The sequence below is a fragment of the Excalfactoria chinensis genome, chromosome 5 (genome assembly GCF_039878825.1).
Source record: "Excalfactoria chinensis isolate bCotChi1 chromosome 5, bCotChi1.hap2, whole genome shotgun sequence".
NCBI classification, from domain to species: Eukaryota; Metazoa; Chordata; class Aves; order Galliformes; family Phasianidae; genus Excalfactoria; species Excalfactoria chinensis.
In genome coordinates this window covers 44,081,987-44,104,117 of record NC_092829.1, presented here as the reverse complement: position 1 = coordinate 44,104,117, position 22,131 = coordinate 44,081,987, and the positions used below count along the sequence as shown (strand labels likewise).

General features: G+C 39.8%; 1 protein-coding gene across 2 annotated transcripts in view; it reads left to right on the top strand.

Annotated features, from left to right (window-relative positions):
- The window catches only part of EHF (ETS homologous factor), a 59,394-nt gene extending 40,624 nt beyond the window's left edge, over window positions 1-18,770 (top strand). Inside the window, exons 2-10 of one of the 2 annotated variants that reach the window (XM_072338202.1) lie at window positions 3,990-4,089; window positions 6,797-7,042; window positions 7,342-7,401; window positions 9,636-9,704; window positions 9,791-9,859; window positions 12,743-12,802; window positions 14,852-15,047; window positions 15,967-16,100; window positions 18,142-18,770. In XM_072338202.1, the coding sequence (XP_072194303.1) occupies window positions 3,993-4,089; window positions 6,797-7,042; window positions 7,342-7,401; window positions 9,636-9,704; window positions 9,791-9,859; window positions 12,743-12,802; window positions 14,852-15,047; window positions 15,967-16,066 (897 nt within the window). In that variant the 5' untranslated portion in view covers window positions 3,990-3,992 and the 3' untranslated portion in view covers window positions 16,067-16,100; window positions 18,142-18,770. Of the gene's footprint in view, window positions 1-3,989; window positions 4,090-6,796; window positions 7,043-7,341; window positions 7,402-9,635; window positions 9,705-9,790; window positions 9,860-12,742; window positions 12,803-14,851; window positions 15,048-15,966; window positions 16,275-18,141 lie in introns of those variants that run through there. The other variant, XM_072338201.1, reaches the window with a different exon arrangement.
- Window positions 18,771-22,131: the final 3,361 nt, after the last annotated feature.

Below are 22,131 nucleotides of genomic sequence, written 5' to 3'. Positions count from 1 at the left end.
GTTTAAAAATGCATATACACATACGTATACGTATAGACACGCAGAACATTTCATGTGTGTTTTCATTCATAATATACCACATCTTATTCAGTACTGAGACACATCCTAAGATCTTTATATTGTTTTTTGAAATCTCATCTTAGTTAGAATCCCCTTTTAGCATGGTTTCCTGAGGAAATGAGGGTTTTGTGGTTATTTTGTCTGTATCTTGGCTTTTTTACAGTGGCCTGTAACAAGCTGAGTCCCATTGCCAATTTTAATTAAATTTGATATGGGGTAGGAGTCTCAAAGATATGAAGTTCTTACAGGATTAATGAAACAGGCTGCCAAATAGAGGAGAAAAATCTATTAATACCATGTCTGAAAGGAGTGAAGCTTGAGCTCACTTCTTGAAGACAACGAGATATTATGAATGCCCCAACCGTGGGAAAAACTTCAATCAGCGCTCACATCTTACTAGACACTCGAGAATCCAACCACAAGATACACATTCATAGGAAACCAGGCTTCATTAGTTCCACCGTTCACTTTGATATATGGCATACGATTAAAAGAAAACTGAACATATTATGTGTCCTTCCCCTTGAGGCTTCACACCCTTTAACCAGGTTTGTCTGTACACAAGGGAGACTTGAGGATTTGGCCCCAAACTAATGAAGAGCACGCCCGTTCCAATATCCTGACTCGAAATCTTTCCAAGTAAGGGATGAGACACTGCTCTAAGCATAAATCTGTCATGAACTTGTATCAAAGAAAGGCATATACTGGATGAAATGAAGAAAATCACTATTTCGTTTTCATAGGGAAAATATTCTTGAGCATGATGTGCACGCTTCATGTTAGTTATGTTAGTGAAGCAAATTCTTGAAGTTACATTAGTGGGACTTTGTATTCAGCCTGAATAAAGTGCTACAAGTCACTTCCAAATAAGGAGTGCTCTTGCATTAAGGTGCAGAAGGTGACACGACAATTTTCAAGTCACAGAAAAACTCAACCCAGCACCTTGATTAATACCTATAACTTTGGGAAAGTTTGAGTTAAAGCTGAATCTAGTCCTGTGCCAGTGGTTATTGTTGTATCATGATTTCTTCTTGTGAACAGCTGTTCCCACAAGTGATGTGGGAAGATAAGTTATTTTGGTTGAAATAACTTGTATAGCTTTCAGAAAGAGGATGTACTGACTGATAAATTTGCAAAGTAAGTTCCATGTACATTGTCTGAAAATACTAATAATGTTGTAAGGAATACTGTGAAGAGCAATTATCTGCTAGACTATGACAGGGGAATAAGTTTTCAAGGGAGCACGTCAGGAATCAGAATCTAGGGAGAAGGTTTTCAGAGTGCTTCTACTCAGTGCTTTAATGTGTTCTGCTTAATGCTGGAAACTACGCAAGACTTAATTTTTGGTTCATTTAACTTTCTATGGGTTTGTCATTGAACCGAAGTGTCAGTGTCTTTTAGTTTGGAAATTCAGCTGATTGGTTACGAAGAAAATAAAATGAGAATTTACGAGTAGAATTTTCAGAGCAAAGATACACGGGGCCTTGAACATGGAAAGTATTTCAGATCATAAGCATACGTTTTCCCAGACACGTTTTTATTTGCACAAGTATCAGGCATTAAAATTGTGTAGAATTCCATAAACTGCAGAAACTGCTTGAAATAACATAACAAAGTACATGTGAATCCTCGATGATCTCTTCTGAAAACCTGAGATCTATCAGTTGAAATTCAATATTAAATGCCTGCTGCATTTTTTTAAAACAAAGTCACCAAACTACGTTCTTAGGAGAGTTTTGTTAATCCTCAAGCTCTATGGTTTTCCCAGCGTACCTGGTGTTCTACCTCACCTTTACTTGATATTGTAATAAGTTTTTTTATCATGAATACTTTAATTGTATAAAATCTTAAGAATATAATTGAGTCTTAATTATTAAAAAACAAGTCAGTGAAATAAATAATTTGATGTATCTTTCAGTCTGTATCTGCTCAGAAGAGTGGATATGTGTTTACTTTAAAACATGCATTATCACTGAAAAAGCATCCATCTCGAGTATGTGTGATAAATGATATTTATGCTGAACACAATTGGTGTAAGAAAATTCAATGTTTCCTGACCTTCTCCCCCTCAGAGTACCAAGGTGCTTGGCTTTAACACAGGGCTAATAATGTCTTCTTATCTAACTTGCATAAGCTTACTGACTGATACCCCCGTCATCTTTTATTTGGCCACGGAGTTTAGCCATAGAGGGACAATGGCTATCACTCAGTTGTTGACATTTTGTACCATCACATATCTGCTATAAGAAATAAAATTCACCAGTTGTCACTGCATCACAGATTTGTTAGAATTAAGAATGAAAGGCATTATGTCATTCTGTGTAGCAGAAAAAAGATGGTGCTGCAGTAGGGTATACTGTAAAGGACTGTTCCCTGTGACACATTTCTTAAGGCTCTGTATTTTTAAGTAATTTTGAACAACCCCTCTCACTTTATAAATGTACATAGATGTGGAGTCAGGGAGAAGAGAGACTCTCCATAAAATGCACATGTTCATAACTTTTACGAATGTTATCATTTATTGCAAATGATGGAGGAACGTGTCAGCCCAGATCTTTTTCACGCAGTTCTTTCAAACCAAGGCTGTGACTGTTCTGAATGGCTTCTTCTATCAGAAATGTTCTTGATATCAGCTTGTGGGGTTCTGACAGGGCACTCAGTGGAAGTTTTCTCTTTCGCCTCAGTGGGGAAAAGGCCAAGACCATCATTTTTAACTTTCACAGGTGCATTTTTATCATTTCAGCCTCTCTGTAATTTCAAAGTGATGTCTAGCTACTTTCATGTGCCCTCCTGAGCTCTAGCATTTTCATTCTTACAAACTCCATGGCTTTTGGTTTAGAAGGTTTTTGAACAGCAGTTTGTTCTGTGTGTACTTATATGAGGGCAGTGCTCTGAAACCATTGTAGAAGTTAGAAAAATTACCTTTCTAAACTCTCAAAGAATGTTCATTCTGTGTAGATATAATGTGTATTTATAAACTTACAACTTTAAACCACTGAAAGATAATAAGAAAGTCACGAGTACCTGTAGTTGTGGAGTTTTGTCCATGTTCACTGAAATGATTTAATGTGTGATAAATGTGACATTTTTCTAAAATGCCATCTAAGTAATTTTGCACAAACAAAGCCAAAAAAAAAGAGCAGTTTTATTCATGATGCTAACGCTAATGTAAATAGAAGGGAAAATCTGCGTCATTTGTCTTACTTATGAGATCTTTGACTGACCAGTAGTTAAAAAAGTATGATCTGTGCTATCTGCAACTGAGAACAGGTTAGGGACGCTGCTGACACAGATCAGAAAGAACCTGAGCCAGCTGAGAAAATATCCCTTGTAACATTACCTCCCTGTAGCACTTACAGGTGGGTCCCTCTGTGTGAAGGAGTTTCTCAATATGAGTTGTTATCATGAGTTCTTGTATAGTTTAATTTGCAGTTATTGAAAAGTCTTTTCTTCCTCTTAAACAAAACAAAACAAAAAACAAAAAAAAAGAAAAGAAAAAAAAAAGAAAATCCTATTTCGATCACATTTGTCTTTAAATTTAAAAAAAAAAAAAAAAAAAAAAAAAAAAAAAAAGAGTCAGACAACTTTGTTTTTCACTTCTCAAAGCTTGGCAGTTTTCCTGTATTGCTCTGTCAGGATCCTTGTCTTTTCATTCAGCTTCATTTCTGATTACGGATTATTCATTTATGGATGGGCAGCTGTAGAAACTTGCTTCTTGCATATGCAAATCAAGCATGGTAATGTTTATCATAAAGAGATTTTGTGGCAGCTGAAAAGGGGTTGTGGCAACATGTTCTTGATTTCAATTGTATCTCCTACAAATGGAATTGGCTTGCTCACTTCACCTTCAGTGGATTCTTTTTTTTTTTCACCATTTACCTTTTGGACTAGACGCTGTTCACTAAGCAAGCTGTTCGATTCATTTACAGATCATGATTTTGGAAGGAGCTGGCAGAATGAGTATCAATTCCAGCAGCAACCTACTCCACCAGCAGCCTTCCTGGACAGATGGATATTCCACATGCAATGGTAGGAGGAATTCAACAGCTCTGAGCTACGTGGTTTTGTTTTTTTGGTGGGAGATGGTAGAGGATAGGTAGGGGTGGAAGGGACTACTTAACCCTTAAATACACATAAGTATTGCTTTTCAGTGATACTGGTTTACTGGAGTTTCACTTCACATCGGAAAATTTCCCTTTGTTATTTTCTTTGTAAAAGCTGAACTCACAAAACTTATATTTCCGAAAGTGACCGGTTTATGGCTTGTTTTGTTACTGCTCCTGTTTTTTGTTTTAGTTTTTTTTTTGTGTGTGTGTGTGTTTTTTTTTTTTTAATGAATTTCAAAATAGCCAAAGAGTCAAATGTTCCCTTTCTTCAGTCCGGAATTCTTTCTCTGTCACATTTACCCCTCATGCCCTCTCTGAACTGACGTTACTCCTCAGCACTAATCACCCCTCCGGCTTTGCAGGGGAGTAGTCTTTTTGCTCCTTTACTGTATTTGCTTTTTCAGCTCAAATTACTAGATAGCTATCTAATTAGACTGGCGTTAGGGCACTAGATAGCTTGTGATCTGAGAACTTCTTTGTTATGCACAGAACCATCTCTTTAATTCCATATATGCCTTCTAATGCCTAAGAGCTAGTGATGACTTTTGCACCTGAATTAACTTCCAAGGTGTCACACAGGGTGAAATTTATTATACTATTTTTGTGATTATATAGCTGCACAGATACACATTCTCTCTTTATATATAAAAATGTAGATACAGATGCATAGATAGACATGCAGTTCTTCATCTAATTTTATTTTCCTCACCCAAAATAGTGTTTTGGAATCAATGTGTGAATCTTAAAATCTAAGCAAACATTTTGCAGTTGTTGTTCTAATCTATAGAGTGGTACAAAAAACTTACAATGAAAGTAAAAAGTGAAACTCTTGTGTTTGATTTTTATTTTACTTTTTTAATTTGTCATTTCTAAATACAGAGAAATACAAAAGTGAGCTTTGAGTAAATGTACCAAGCTGCCTATAAGCTCCCTAACAGAATTATGGAAAAAAGTCTTGACTGATCTTGCACAGGATCTCATAAAGATATGAATTTGGATTTCCCATTTAGAGATCCTCAGGATTCACAAATCTTTTGGAGTTACAGGAAACTGAGAGCATAGGCCAGCCTCTGCAGTTACGTACCTCCTCACGTCCATTTACCACGCTGACTCCTTCCTCTCACTGAAGACTTGTACTTACATTAGAGAGTGTATGAAAATTCTTCACTCTTCTGAAATGATGGAAATAAGTATCAACCTCTTTTTCAGGGATAACTTCTTTGTTCCATCAGACCTTCACTTGCCAACATACCGAAGTCTTAGTCATTTCTGTACTCATCCCCCTAATCCTTCTACAGCAGGATGAGTAACATCAACCTAAAGCACTGACGCAGACTTTGCTGGCCAACATTAGTAAAGGAACCTAAGAAACTGTGGGCTTATTTTGCGTTCACCCATGGGCTCACACTGTGCATTGTATCTTAAGTGAAGAGACCTGAGGTCTAGCTGAAATGATTTCCTAAAATGTGCCAGCTCTGTTGTTTGTGGTCTTCTAGCCATACCCCTTGTTACCCGTATTTCTTGCAGCTGTGTGGGGAAGACTGTGAAGGACCAGATTGGTACCAGTGAGAGAAGCCATGTGCTGGAGTGAAGCTAACTCAGAGCTTGGCCACGGCAGTATTTCCTTTTCCCATAATTTAATCACCTCTGCAGACTATAGTTCTCTCATCCTTAAATGAACCTCCTTGCTCTTCTGAACATTTTATCATGCCGCTGTCTCTGCCTGGCCTTCCCCACTGTCCTCCTTTCCCAAGGAATAAATTGCACCAAACTCCTTTTGCTAGATTTTCTGAGTGGCTGGATCAAGGCAGTCCTACCTTTGTATATCTTACATCTTATCTTATCTTGTGTAATTATCCTGTCCCCGCATATGTTTCCTTTCATTTGTACACATAAATAATTGTCATGCAGTGCCATACAACTGAGAGTGGTTTGAAAGACTGACCAAGAAATTATTCAGACATCCTAAGAAGAAAATAAGGCAGCTCCCTTAATTTCAAAATGAGTTTTACAATTCTACTCAGAATTCATCTTACCAGACTATAAAGATAACGTGCATTTGTTAGAAGGTCAGCTCTGCCCTGATACTGTAGGCCGTACTGATAGATTTTTACGTTAGAGCAGTGTAAGAGCGCCTTGTTTTTAGTGTTCATTGGCTGAATTCCACAATTCATATTCAGTCTTTATACAAACAAAATTCCACTGCTCATTATGTGGATTTTGCAAGGCTTTTCCATCATTTTCTGATGTACTAGAACATTTTTCCCACGCACAGATCAACACTCCTTTGTGACAGTACTCCTGCACTTTATCTTGCTCCAAAGAATTTTTTTGGTATATTTAGCCAACATTACTGAATTTGTTCCTTCTCATTTAACTTCTTAAGAGAGGTGTAAAGTAATATCTTTCATTTTTAATGGGAAAACTGAGTAAAAAAAAAAAAAAAAAAGAAGAAGAAGAAAAGAAAAGATCTTTTTCTCCAGCACTAGCTACTGAGCTAATCATTAAAGACTGAAAAGAGTCTAAGTTTGTGGACTTCCAAGACATAAAATTTAGCTATGTAACTTTTCTATCCTCACCATAATCCCATGGTCTCAATGGATCCAGTTAATATCCATTTTCTTCTCCAGTGTCCAGCAGTTTCTATGGAACCCAGTGGCATGAAATACATCCTCAGTACTGGACAAAGTTTCAGGTCTGGGAGTGGCTGCAGCATCTCCTTGATACCAACCAACTGGATGCCAACTGCATACCCTTCCAGGAGTTTGATATCAATGGGGAACATCTGTGCAGCATGAGCCTGCAGGAATTCACTCAGGCAGCCGGGACAGCAGGGCAGCTGCTTTATAGCAACCTTCAGCACCTAAAATGGAATGGTAAGTAGACAGTAAGCTACACAGGGATAGAGATGCATGTTCAATTGTCTGAATTTGGGAGTCTTCAGGAGCTGCTTCCTAGCAAATCTCATTTGCTTTGTCTGCTATATTGCTTATACCTGACAGTATTACTGTATCACTTATGTCATGTATAAGGCAGAAGGATTAAGGAGAAGGGTTTGTACTCCACTCCAGAATTAGCTCTCTGATTCAAGTGTAGCAGTTTGTGCTTGGAGCTGTATCTTCAATTCTTCAGTGCTTGTTGTCGCATGTCCTATCTGCTGTACACTTTCTTGCAGGTCAGTGTGGAAGTGACATGTACCAATCTCATAATGTCATTGTGAAGACAGAGCAAACAGGTAAGTAATTGTTGGGTGACTTATGTCTTTATGTAGACAAAAAGGGGAAGCTGTCCATTCCAAGAGAGGGAGATCACAGCGGCATTAGTTGCAGTGTCAAGCGTTTCACACAGAATTAAAGAAATAACACAGATATCAGTCATTTTTTTGAAGCTTCAGGTAGCACCATAATACCTTCTCATGTGGCCACTTTTGCTGGAAGAATAATGTAACACCACTGGCCTACAGTAATGTGCAGAGTTAGTGTAGTGCGCTGTGGTCAGAGAGTGCAGCTGTACAGAGAACATCATTCTTTGCTTCATTCAGCAGATTGAAAAACGATTTACAGAGTTTTAAGTTGTTGGCTTTTTTCATAAGAGGAAAAATATTTTGCGATGAAGTGCTGTTAGTGCTTTGAAATGTGAGGAAATTTCCAAACCAAACGTATCGGATTAAAAAAATTCAAAATGTTACATTTCAGTTTCTTGGTGTTTCAATGAAACTGAAATTCTTAGTATTGATTAAGTCTGCATTTTTCCTGCAGCAGTCCCTTATTCCATTGTATTCGTGGCTAGATGCTTTTCCTGCCAGGGCTTTGTTTCTCTGGGGAAAGAACTTCAGCTTGGCTCAGTGCACTTTGGGCACAATTATTGTGCAGATTCCTTTCCCAGGACAGCTCCATCTGTATCTGAATGCTGCTTATCACAATGGCCCCAGCATCTTTGTCTGTAGATGTATTCAGTAGGCACATTTTAGTATCTCCTGGCAGCAGGAGTAAAGACTCATAGTGTGAGGTGTCTCTGTCAAATACTGCCAGCCAGTTCATTCATTGAACCCGGAGGAGCGCAGCCTCCCCAGCCAGGCACACTCTTCACCTTCTCCTTGCAGCAAACAAGCATGGCAGTCCACTCCCTGCCTGTGCCCACATGGCATGGGTGGCATGCATCCAGTGGCCTTGATGCTTGCCCTGTGAGAAACCACAGTAATTCTCTAAGTCTTGATTTATGAGATCCTGGTATAATGTTAGTCTCTCCTTCCAGTAGAGATGCACAGGGCTCTGCAGAGTACTTCTGCCACACATCCTGGAAAGATCAAAACCCACCACTGACTTGTGTCTACCTCTGCCAGGTGGTGGGGTGGCAAGGACTGGTGCAGACTGGGACTCCATGCGAGCTGGCAGGGATAGGCTGGTGGTTTAGGGGGGAAAGCCTGCCTTGTAGGCACTGAAATAGTATGAAATGTGAAGACAAGCTGTCTCCCCACGTTCTGGCTGGCTAAGGCCTGTTTTCAGAGGTAACACTGGGCAGATCAGGTGTCCAAACAAGCAAAGGGTGTGTGCTATTGTAGGAACACAAGCTCTGGGTGCCCAAACATGCAGCTATTACTTAGCATGCCTGCTGAATTCCTATGTCATAAGTGGTAACTCAGCCAACCATGATTATTTAGCTATAACTCTTTTTTTCTTCCCCCATTTATACGAACATGAAAAAAAAATAATAAGTAAAACAGGGATTTGAACTTCAGATCTCATCCTTTCTGAGCTTGAGTTCAAAAGAAAAGTAAGTGTTTAAAGCTTCTAACCTCAAAAATGCACTGTAAAAAGAGTAATTTCCTGCTCACTGTACAGCTTATAAAGACAATCCTTCTGTATGTATTGATCCACCTGACCAGAAGGTCACTAAGTCATATTAAGCTTTAAGCTTACTAGTGGCTTTTGGGTTAAGGGTGGGGACTTACGTGCTGGTTATGCTTTGATGTTTCTCACCATGTGCTTACACATGAAGCTCTGTCTCGGAGGGGACTTTCGAGTTCCACTATTATAGAAATAAATACTCATTATAAGCATTCTCTTGTTCTACTAGATATTTGAGAGCACTTTCATTCCCATGGCACCAAAGAACCATCATAATCACCAGGGGCTGAAACTTCAGGACTGGACTGGGTAGAATTAGGGCTGTTCTGACATAGGAAAATTCCTTCAAGGGCAGGCATAAATGATGCCTTAGCCAGGAAAGCGAAAAGGCAGCTACATTATTTTGTAAGTCAGTGCTTTGTGCAAGTACGTTTGCCTGAGTATGCAAACCCTAATCCACAATTTGAGAGAAAGGAAGTAACTTTTCACTTAGCCCCTTCCATTTTCAGTTCTTTTCACTATTCCTTTTGCGCACTTCTTGCTGCTTTGTCCATGTTGTGCTCAATATTCATCCTTATGTTGTTTTGTTGATCTAATTTTCCTTATTGCTCTTCACCTTCAGATCCATCGTTAATGGTGTCCTGGAAAGAAGACAATTACCTGTATGACAGTGGCTATGGTAGTACAGTAGGTAACTACCTTCACCATACTTCATGCTTTTCTGAAGCAGCTATATTGTTGTCAGAGGACATTAAGTGTTTTCTTTTTAATTCCCAGAGCTGCTAGACAGCAAAACGTTCTGTCGTGCTCAGATCTCCATGACAACACCAAGTCACCAGCCTCCTGGTAAGGAACTTGTAATTATTATTGTTAATTGTTGCTTCTTCCAAAGCTACCAACATATATTAGCCTCCGTGTTCTTCTGTTGCATGATTGAATCTCAGCCTCCAGTCATTTTATACCAAGCAGTACTGATTCTGACAACTCTTCTAGCTATCATTATTACCGTAGCTTCTCTCTTCCCTCTGTCAAGACAAAGAAGATCAAACAATCTGCTGCCTCCACATATCTTTTAAAGTGACTGAGTCAAAGGGTTCATGTCAGAGAGACAAGATGTTCCAGCTCAGGCATCTCCTTTTCTGTGGGGTAGCCGAGTGTGGGCAAATAATAGTCATATTCCTCCCCAGAAGCGGCTGCAGTTCCTTGCTGAGCTGGTTGTTCATGTCAAGTAGGTTTGGGGGCAGACTGGGGGCAGCCTCTGGGCACTGTAGGGCAGACCCGGAGCCCCCTGCCCAGCCTGTCTCTGGGCAAGCCCAGCATGCCATTTCACCCCTTCTCGGAGCTCCACAAGGCCACAGGAGAGATATGATCTGTCTGCTAAAGGGCAGGAAAAATTGCGAACCCATTTAATGCAGCACCCATCAAAACCACGGGCAGGGCATACACGTTGGGGTGCTCTGCAGGGCACCTCCTGCTGCAGGCAGCGGGATGGAGGCGAGAGCGAGGTTGGAGGGAAAAGGGAATCTGAGGTCATGAGGCAGCAAGGAAAGGGGAAGGAAAGGCACGGTCCTCTTAGAAGGCTTTCATGCAGATCGGCCTGAGGGTGACAGGTAGAAGCTGTGGGGTAATGAGGGAGGTGTGCTGCTGGGGATGTGACCTTGCAGGCACTGTCTCTGCAGAGCGCTGTGGACTGTGGAGCTGTGACTGTCCCTGTGCCCACTGCGCCCCTGCCTCTTGGCACCGCTGGGCTTGCTACTGGGATGTGTGGCTTAAGTGAATACACTTGGCAATCTATTTAATAAGACAGAGAAAACCTGACTTGAGAAAGAAAACCGCCAAATCTTAAAAAGAAAAAAAAAAAAACCCAACCAACCAACAGCAAAACCCCCACTCTGTTTGCTTTTGCCGCTGCCTCCACCCACTCTGCTAAGATGGCTGCCAGGAGTTCAGAGCGCTCTGGTGGGACCAGAGACCTGTCAAGCTCCTGGCGCGGTGTGTTTACCCGCTGACTGCTTGAGCCTAGAGCGAGGGTGGCACGCCAAGGGCACAGCCTCCTGTAAAAACTAAATTTGTATATCCCGTAAAGAATATGGCTCATTCCTGAATCATATGCAAATACCCTGCAACCTTTTGTCACAAGTTTTGCAAGACAGCTTTGTTGAAACTGCATTGTAACTCTTTTCATCTGCCAGGCCCCGGCCTCAAAACACGGTGTGTTTGAAACCGGTCTCCATGTGAGAGGGAGGCAGAGCGAGAGGCTGTGTACACAGCTGAAATCCAGAGTAAATCACCAGCCAGGCAGAAGGCAACTGAATCTCCACGAATAAATCTCCAGCTAAACAGAGCATAACAAACATTTGCGAGCAAATTGTGGGATTTTAAAATAGAAAGGATTTAAATAAGAGGGCAAATAAAGGGCCTGGTCCTGCTGTCCTCACCAGGAGTTCCCACAGGCTTTTAATAACATCGGGGGATCGTGATCTGAGGAAAGGCAGTGAAATAAGCTTCATTTTACTTTTTCCCCCCAAGCTGAGTAAGGTTCAGGCTGGTTCCTGCTCTTTGAGAGTGGGAAGGCAGGATGACTCAGAGAGCATTTGCTGCTCGGGGGGTCAAGGACACTAATTATGTCAGCTCAGAGCAGGGGAGGTTGGACTTATCCTCTCTGCCCTGCTTGGGGTACATATCCAGTTATATATGAATAAAGCGAGTGTGTGAATAGCTTTGCATCTACCTTTTCACATGCAGTTATTGCAGTTGCTTGTGCAAATCCAACAAGTTTCCATGCAAATGAATATTTCCTATGAGTCATTTGCAAATGCAAATGTCCCGTTTCCATGAAAAGTATGATAATCTTGCATTCATAGAAGCTGGGAAAACGTGCGTGGGACCTTCAGCTTTGCTTTGTGGCATTCATGCATGAAGCAGGCCAAAAAGCAAATAGAGGAGGGCCTCGCTCTTGGGACGGTCCCACAGATTTTGCGAGACCTTGGAGTTGCAGCGGGATGCAGTCAGGCTGCCAGGTGGGGGATGGCAAGGAACAGACAGAACTTTTCTTTTTCTTCGTTTCTGAAGAAACGTTTGTGCCAGAAATCCGATTCCTCCTGGGGCTGGCTGCAGGTGATAAAGCACCATCAATGAGAAATGGCTTGTTTCTGTGGCTTCGAGCCACGGAACAATATACGCACGTCCAGCTGCCAAAACCTCCTACCAGCACAGTCCCACTCCCTGCCCCCCAAACAACCATGCTGTGCCAGTTCATTATGTTTTAGTCAGGTAGGTGTTCTGTGCATCGGTACTAGCGCATACATTTCACATTAGATCATCTCTTCAGAAACAAATAAGCCCCCAAAGATACATGCTTCTGCAAAGACTAAGACATAATGGGACAATTCAGGCTTCCTTTTATAGACGTGATTCTCTTATTTTTCTTTCTCTCACACATAGCATGGGGTGAGGTATTTGTTAATCTAATTTAGGTTTCAAAAGCCAAATGTTTACCTCTGCGTTCATTCTTTATTCATCAATGGTCTCTTTGTGAAGTGTGCTGATTACCATACAGTACAGAAAACAAAACTCTCCCCCTTCCTCCTCCCTTAGATTGCCTTCTGAAAAGTGATTATCTTTAAAAGAGATATTCATTCTTTTTTGTGGTTTTATTTCTTTCAACCTGCTAGTCAATGGAAAACCTTTAATCAAATTTACAAATAGGCTTCATTTTCCTCTCTACAGATTCTTCAGATGTGAAAAAAACACAAGATCATACCCCAAAGTCCCACACCAAGAAACACAGTAAGTCCATGCTTATAATGGTTATAACATCTGTGGTTTATAATGGTTGTTTGATTGAGGGAAAAGAAACACATTAAGAGTAGATACCCATTGGGAAGGAAAAGGGAGCATTCTGAGTTCATTTTGAAAGCAGAACTGGTTAGATGGTTACTCTGATTGAATTCTCTTAGGATCTGACTGTTTCTGGTGCCGTTTGCTCACATTATTTCTGATGCAGTAGTTTTGCACTTTTCTAATTGTTTTTATCGGTTAGAGCCTAGAGCGAAACAACCAGAATTCAGTTTCCTTCACCCTGTGTTTAGCTGAGCTGGTAAAAGGAGTATAGTAATGACAAAAGAGGTGATGGACTAAATTAGGAAGATCTGTGCACAGGCCCTGCTGTGCCTGTGCCCGTGCCTGCCAGGTGCAGCAATTCCAGAGATGCAGTTCTGCATCTCCTCCCAGAGCTTTTCATGCATGGCATCATGAACAAACACCTGCCCCCCTTCTCCTACAGCTGCCTTTTCTTCTGATACAGCTGTCTTTCTGCTCTCCTCATCCTCTTTTTCTGCTAGTTTTGGTTCAACCTGAGTCTGAAGACCAGTTACCATATCAGTGATTCATAGGCAGCATTCTGTTAATGCATTTCAGTGGGACTTTAAACCTGAAAGTAACTTGCATATGTTCTTTTCAGCCTGCATTTATAATAGAGCATATTAACATTGGTCCTCTGATGTGCATTGCAGTATTCAATGTAATCCTGTTTCTGTAGTCTCCAGATTAGTTTTTCCTTCATGACTTCTCTTCTTATCCTGTTCTGTGATGCTGCTCTTTCAGGACTCCAGAACTTTTATCTGCACACAGACTCTTTTTGTGTTGTTGTGTGTGTGTATCAAGATTGCTAATGAAGAGATTAAGTAGGAGTGGTCTGAAGACAAACCTGAGAAGAACCCCATCACAGACTTGGCATAAAGGTCACTTTGCCATGCTGGGCTAATCCCCTACATTTCCAGTTTCATCAGTAGTCGTACCACTATCTATACAGACTGTTGTTGGTGTCCAGATAGACCAGATTCGCCACATTTTGTTGCTTCTAGAAAGCAATTATCTTAGCAAAGAAAAATTAAGGATTAGTTGACAGACAGCTACTGATGTTACCTGTATACCAGTTTTTATTTAACATCACATCTTTGTTGAGGTTGTTTCCTTCTTACTTTGGTCTAAAGCTTTACATGCGCTTGAAAGCAGACCAAAGGACAACAGTTTTCTGGCCCACCTTGTCACTGTTATTCTTCATTTGTATATCACCACATCTCACTTGTTTGACTGTATGTTTGTTTCTTTTCCTTCTTCTACCTGGGCGTTCTGGTGTCATCTCTACAATAGCTGGAACAGAGTCGTGCTTAAATAGGGCCTCCATATTGAACTTGGATGTCTATTTTTGCCCTTTCTGCTATTGCAGTCAAAATTTAATGCTATTTTCCTATACAGTTTTGGCTATCTGTTTTTATCATATCTCTCTATCCAGTATACACCTTTTTCCTGAAGTCTATCTAGAATGCTTGAGATAAACACTTGCTTATGTGGAACAGCAATGTATTTCATTTGCCTTCTTTTTGTCTGTTTTAAATGTATGGCACTTCAGTGCCCACCATATGGTTCTGCTGGCTGCTTCACAAGCTGCACAATAATACCAGGTTACATGCTGCCATGCTGTAGAAGAATATCAGGAAAAATGGTCAAGGGAAGTGAGGGGAAGATTTAAACACATTCAGTTCCAGAGTGGTGTTCATTTCAGGAAGCAGAGGATGGTTTGGTTTCTGCCTCCCCTGGTTGCTGGGGCTCCCATCCATCCTTTTGCCTCAGGACTCAGCCTGCTGAAAGGTGTAAAAGCCATCAGTGTTTTCACCTGTGCAGCTCCAAGGTGGTGGTTCTGCACTCCGCGAGGCATGGCCCATCCTCACTGTGTGGTCCTTGTTTATAGATGACATACCATAAGAAAACGGCATAATAAAGAACATGCCCAAATTGCTCCTTAAACTCCTTCCTTCTGCACCCTTCCTCTTTCAGACCCTCGAGGAACTCATCTCTGGGAATTTATTCGAGATATTCTTCTTAACCCTGAGAAATATCCAGGATTAATCAAATGGGAGGACCGGTCAGAAGGTGTCTTCAGATTCTTAAAATCCGAAGCTGTGGCTCAGCTCTGGGGGAAGAAGAAGAACAACAGCAGCATGACTTATGAGAAACTCAGCCGGGCTATGAGGTGAGTGCACCATAAAGAAACTGCCTGAATGGTGAATCTCATGACTTTTAAAAATGAACTGTAAGCTGCAGCAGTTCTTTATTTTATTTATTTATTTTCTTTGCAACAACAAAGTCTCTCCCACTAATTTTGAGGTTGTAATGTTACATTCTGCTTTGTCTTAACTTATTCCTCCTGTTTCTGTATACTGTGTGTATTATATAACGTGTACACTATATTTTATACATGATAAATTCTGTTTCTGTCCATACTACCAACCATTAAAAATATTTGACTGTAGGAAGGAAGGATGGTTATAGAAAGCTGAAAGTTCACGTACTACTGAACTGGGAAGTTTTAAATTACAGAGAACTTGTTTTTTGCACCAGTGTTCAGAACATAAACATTCCCCTGCCCGTTATCTTAAAACTGGTTTACAAATCCTCTGTGAGGATCTTCATTGTCCCTTGCTTTAACATTTTCAGTATTTCCTATAATCCATAGAAGTTCAAACTGTATTTCAAAATGGTATTTTAGATTCTTTCCTGGTCAGGCTTATTTAGGTTAAAAAACAAAACAAAACAAAAAAAACCAAAACAAACAAAAAACAAAAAAACAAAAAAACAAAAAAAAAAAAACCCAAAACAAGATGAAATCTAATCAGATCTTGTAATGAATAGGGCAGTACTTTGTAACTTAAAAAATGGTGAGATTCAAATTCATTAGATGATTAATGGGAAGTAAAGAGAAGACACAATGATTTTTTTCTTCTTGTGTCTTTCAGTTAGATGAACGTTAGGTGTAATAAAATATGATAAAATAACATAAAATGAAACAAAATAAACATTTCAGATAGCTTTGTGATGCCCAGTTTGACTGTGGTCTTTTGAGACTATACAGGAATTTAGTTTAAATCTTTTTTACATGTTTCTTTTAACAGATACTATTATAAAAGAGAAATCCTGGAGCGTGTGGATGGTCGCAGATTAGTATATAAATTTGGAAAGAATGCTCGTGGCTGGAGAGAAAATGAGAATTAAAGATGTCAAGAAATAACACTTAAAACACCTGGATGTAAATATTCAAAGACTATTTTCTTATATTTATGTACCAAACTGGGGTGAAAAAACAATTCTGCTTCTGTCGGGAAGAAGGAACATTATCATTATTGGTGTTAAAATTATTTTATTTGAAGTACGTCCTGTATGGGGAAAAAATGTACACAGTTTTCTGTGATATAAGATAACATTATAGAATTATGATTATTTTTCCCTTCTTGTGAAGTTTTTCTTTTTTTTTTCTTTTTTTTTTTCTTTTTTTTTTTTTTTAAAGTCATACAGGCATAATGTGATTTATGACAATGCTGTGAGTCATGCAAAGAAAGGGAAGGAGCAAAATACTAGGGCATTTAGGCAGTATGATAATCCACTTTGGAAGGCAACTGTAAGTGGAGAAACTGTAAAGCATCTCTGAGCCAAGTAGTCTTCTTCTATAACCAGCTGGTTTATAGCTTTCATTGGCCAATATCACTTGTTCCTTCCCTCCAGTTTCTGAATGTTTCAACACTTTGCTGGCTTCCAGTTGCTTTTATTAATCCAGACAGTGGGTTCCCCTTCAATTGGCTTGTCCCAGCTGTCAGAGCGGTAGCTCAGCAAGGTGGGCATGAGCATTTACTTGGAGAACCCATACTACCTCCACCACTGGGACCTTCTTTTGTAGGCAGAAGTTTAGGACTGGACCTTGCCTGGTACTGAGTATCCTCCCTAACCTCCAAAGGGCATTCAGCTCACACCATGAAAAGGGCTATTTGTTTATAACTGACTTTAACTATCTTTGAAGTGGACTGCAGGAAGAGAGTCAATCTCAGGGACCAAAAGCCATTAGAGGAAGATGACTGTTTTCTGACTGGGCAAACATACCAAAAGACACCAGTTTCCCAGTAGAGAGAATACTCTCCCCTACCTGATATTCCTAACTAAAGCATTCAAATCCTTGACACATAAAACAATGAGGGGTGGGGGGGGAGGGGACAAGCAGAATATGTATTAATCCAATGGCATGAGGGAGAAGTCCCCCCAGTTCCTTCAAGTTATATGATCTTCCTGGCAGGTCAAGTCTCATTTGGACATATATTTTCAAATAACCTCTGAGAAATGTAAAACTCTGTTGCATGTAAAATATGAGTTCTCTTTGCTTTTCTCAAGTCTAGCTCTTTGTATTTGTTTGCTTTTTTTCAATTTTTTTTTTTCTCCCCATTTTTTGGCATTCATAGTTTCAGATAAACCCACCAACATAAAGACACTGAGACACTGGATACACTTGAATCTGGGTCTGAGTCAGTATTTTGGGCTTGTCTCTAGCTGTGCCATGCGGAGACTGAACATTCATTGGCAGCTTTTTCTTTCTCCAACTCACATTCTTCCTGCTGGCACCAGGCAATGGGGAAATAAATCTAGAGGAGGCAGTTCTTCACCAGGTCACTGAGTGCGTGAGATGTGGGAGTTGAGAAACAGGATTTTCTTGGTGATGTTAACAGAGGTGAAACAAAGATCAATTCCTATTTCAAGGATTGGGAATTTGGAAAGCAATGACAATTACAGGGGCTGAAAAATCCCAGGGAAAAGAATATTAAATCCACCCGATATCCATTTCCCCAGGCTCTTGGATTTGAATCCAAATTAGCCAGAAATGCAGCAGGGCACAGCTGGAGCTTGTAAGTTATTCCATTTTTTTTGTTTGTCTTAAAAGGAGATGGAGATGAAACCAAGAGACAACAGAAGTATCAATATAAATGGCATCAAATGTGCTTAGCAACAATTTGTAGGCAAACATAAAAGCCTAACTTGTTATCTACACATGTAGGGCATGTCTAACAATAGCACCACCTCCTGCAGTGTGTGTGCCAAAGCTGTCACCATCAATTACCCGTACATGACAATTTTTACTTTTCATAACCTGGGTGGAGAGAGGTTCATCTAATTTACAAATCAAGTTATAAGTGTCTGTACTTCAAAGTATTGTTTTTTCTCTCAGTGTATCTTTTTTTTTTTTTTTTGGACTGACTGTGCCAGCCTTGCTTGCTTTTGCGCAACTCATTAATTTCCTCTTTTTTCAGCTTGATTGGCTACATTCCACTCTATTTACCATGATTTTGTAGTTCATACAGCAAGAACCATGCCACCAGATGAGGAGAGAACCTTCACTTTGTTCCAAAGATCGTTACCTTCCTTCCCCCAGCCCCACAGTTATTCAGTTATTTGCAGCCCTTTCATAGGATCATAGAATCATTAAAAAAGGTTAAAAAAGACCACTAAGATCATCTAGTCCAACCATCAACCCATAGTCACTGCACTCCAGGCTTATCCCCCTACACATTCCAATCCACCCCTTGAATGAAAACCTGAAATTAGTGCCACCATCACAAATCCTCTGGCACCCAGATTTCATCTTTTCTTGCTCTGGAAGCAAAAAGGCATAGCTGATGGCCATAGTGATGCTGTTGTGCTAACTCATTTGTTGTGCTATAGCAGGCTAACTGATGTCTTACAGATTATCATACCTTCTGCTTGCTACCAGATCTTTCAGCAACTTCCTGGGAAATACATTGAACTTGTGATATAGATGTCTCACCCCTTTTTTACTGAGCAGCAGCTTAACATGCTTGTAAAGGTTTTGAAAATAAGAATCTTCACTTAAAGCCCACTATATAAATCCAGATAGTGATTTATGCTGGGCTGCAGTACAAATGCCAGTCTTCTGTCATGTCTTTCAGCAAGTGGAAATTGTGCAAGTTTATGTTCCCATTCTGTAGAACTTTTCAGACTAGGTACTTGTCATTCAGCATTACAATAGCACAAACCTGGAACAGAAGCCAGCCAACTTTTACTCTGTTTCACAAATATATTAACCCTCGCCTAAGACAAACACAAAGGGCTGTTTAAATCTGCAGTTCTTGCCAAGGACAGATGCAACCAACCAAAGGGAATCTTTTTACCAGACCTAAGCAAATGGAGAAAATGAAGAGATGAATGTTTATGTAAATTACTATTTAAACAAAAAGCATTTCTGATTGCTCTTTTATTTTGTATTTCAGAAGCTGAGCAATCATATTTTTAGATGTATCCTTTAAGTTAGCAGCTGCTCATGGTAGCACCATGTGTATAGATTTTAATTGTACCATAATTTTTTCACATGTAAAAAGCTCTAGATAGGAAAGTATATTATATTTATATAGATACATGCAAATCACAATGTCAGAGGTGTTGGTGTGAGCACCCCTCCAACTCTATTTTCTACACTAAGTTAGAGCAACTTACTCTTAAAACATCCTGAGAAGCTATATGTAGGCTGGTGAACTACACGGACATTAACATGCTTAGTTATGTTTTTGTCTTTCTTTCTGTGGCAAATTGCATAATTCTTGCTTGTGTCTCACAGCTTCTTCAACATACACGTGTGGAAAAAAACCCACATGAGATATTTCTCTATTGCCATTGTAAATCTCAGCTTGGAGACTATGTATCACAGAATGGATCTAAAGACTGTTTCTATTTTTGTGGACATTATATAAATTCAAATAAATGACTTGTGAAAGAATTTTCAGGCTAACATTTACCTTTTTTTTTCTTTTCTTTTTTCTTTTTTTTTTTTTTTTTTTTTTTTTTTAATCTCTTGAAACTAGAATTATGGCTGCAATGAATTCTTTTTGATATTGAAGAATATTTCGGTATCGGGGAAAAAGTGATGTAACTCCCACAGAATCCAGTAGCCTACTCAACTGGTTGGTGGCGTAGCCCTTCTCTGGTGAAGCCACTCACTGGATTTGCAAACGTCTTGCACGTCCCACAAGGCTTGTTGTCAGTGCTGTCAGCAGAGCCAGACTGCCTTTCTTGTTTGGCTGCTGAACTTCACAAAGTCTTACTTCAGCACTGCAAATTTAACTTCAAGGCATTTTGGAGCACGCACAAGGGCTTGTCTGATTACCGCTGGCATTACTCACACCGAGCATTTCCTTCACTGAATCAAAGCAGCTAAAGTGGCAAAGTCCTTTCCTTTGTGCTCTTTTTTTCCACCTAAGAGATAGCTACAAAAACACTCAATGAACAAAGAGAGCACCTTTCTCCTGATTTGGTCTGCAGTTTGAGGGAAACAAAAGTGAAAAACCTGATGCTTAAGAGAAATTCAGAGTGGGATCGCACAGCATTTGCACCCCGTGGCTATATCAAAGAAAACGTTTGATTTTCAGACACAGGCACAGCCCTCGCGTTCAGCCCGCAGAACCAGGCTGCTTCCCCACAGGGCTGTCGCAGTCTGAGGGCTTGGAAGTCCCGCGTCAGCCTTCAGGAGGAACAGGAACCAGATACCACGCTGGTTTGGCTGAATTTTAAATAAGCACACAGCTAGTTTTCCTCAAAATGGCTGGGCTTTTGTTTCAAGCAAGCTGAAGCCAATATTTGAGCCAAAGACAAATGAGAACATTGTCTGGAAACATGCAAATAAATGCATATTTAAAACTAACCTTCTCTGCTTATGACTTAAAATAAAGCAAAACTGCAGTTTTCAGCCACACTAAGGCCATGTGAAATAAATAACTCTGTTTGCAAATCCTGTGTGAATTGAGAGTAAGTAAGACATGCATTGAAAATGGTCTTCCAAACTTCATCTAAACCTGATATAAACTTGCGTGCACTCCTCTGTGACAGGAGTGAGTGGGATTTGGTTCAGTTAAGTGAAATCTGGTACTGCAGAAAAATAAACAGTTAGAAGTTACCAATACCAATAGTTCCCAAGCAGCATCATCAATTTAAAAGACAGACAGTCTATTGGAGTTTGCAGTGCTTGCTCCCAGGCTGATGGAGTTTTGCACAGGCAGCCCAGGTCCTGAGATGAAGGCAACTCAGCTGAGCTCTGTGCCACTCAGGAATTTCCTCCAGCGAGCACTTTTGCCGCCTTTCCCTTGATATTTAGCTCTTTCAGTCACCAGACACTGTTTCAACATGTGAGAAAACAAGAAAATGCCAGGAAAACAAAAAAACATGAGAAAGAGACAGCACACAGCCATGTATTACTGCACCGAGTGCTGCTGTGTGGAACTCCAAGGGCAGGAAAAGAGTTGATGACATCCAAATCAGTCTATTTGTATTCTTCCTACCAGAGGTTGCTTGCAAAAATTAAATACAAATTAGTGTTTACAAGTCTAATTGCAACTGTAAGGAGAAGAAGAAAAGAGAACAATATGCCTATATGCATGACATAATCTTGTGAGGCTAAAATAATTATGGAAGTAAAATGACAAAATATATATATATATATATATGCTTTCTGCTGAAGAATTTCCCTCCTCTGTCTTCAAAATGGTATAATATTCTCCTTTTCTCTCATCAACTTTTGAATTTCCAGCAACGATGTTTAGTCTCAACATGGGGAATGAGGAGGAGCAGGATGATCTGTGATGCTGCACCACATCCTGCAAAGCAAAGAGGCAAATTATAGCTTCTTCTTCCCAGACTTTTGGGATTGGTTTGGATCACAGAGCTTTTAATGTTCCTGGGAAAAAGATACTTTGTGTGAGGTTGAGGGTTAATTTTAGAGCAAATAGAAGATGTCACTAAAATTAATAGGAAAATTACATTTTTTCTCAGGATAGAAAATCTGAATTTTTCTCCAGTGAAACTCCAGTGAGTCTCTCCCAAGCAGTTTCTGTGCTGGTGGGATTATTTTTCATGAGCCTGTTGTCTTGAATAGCCAAGTCTGGTTGAAAAGTGCCTGTTATTTCTGTGAGAATTTTAAAGCTTTCTCAGGTGTTTTCATTTTGATGTAAGTAACCTGGAATTGTTTCCACATGAAAAGCCCAGCACCAATGTATATTTCACAAGAGTATTTTAATGTTTGAAACCTATGAAGGGAAATTTTTTTATTTTAACTGAATACCAGAGAGATTTCCAACATGTCAAGAGAGCAAATAAAGTAAAACAGGAGAGATTCTTCTTGTCATTTTACTTTTAATTTTGGAGAAAAAGTTTTATAATAACTTTTTGCATTTTGTCTTTGCCTCTTACATCGTAGTAATGACACTGGAAATGAATCTGATTTAATTGAGTTATTC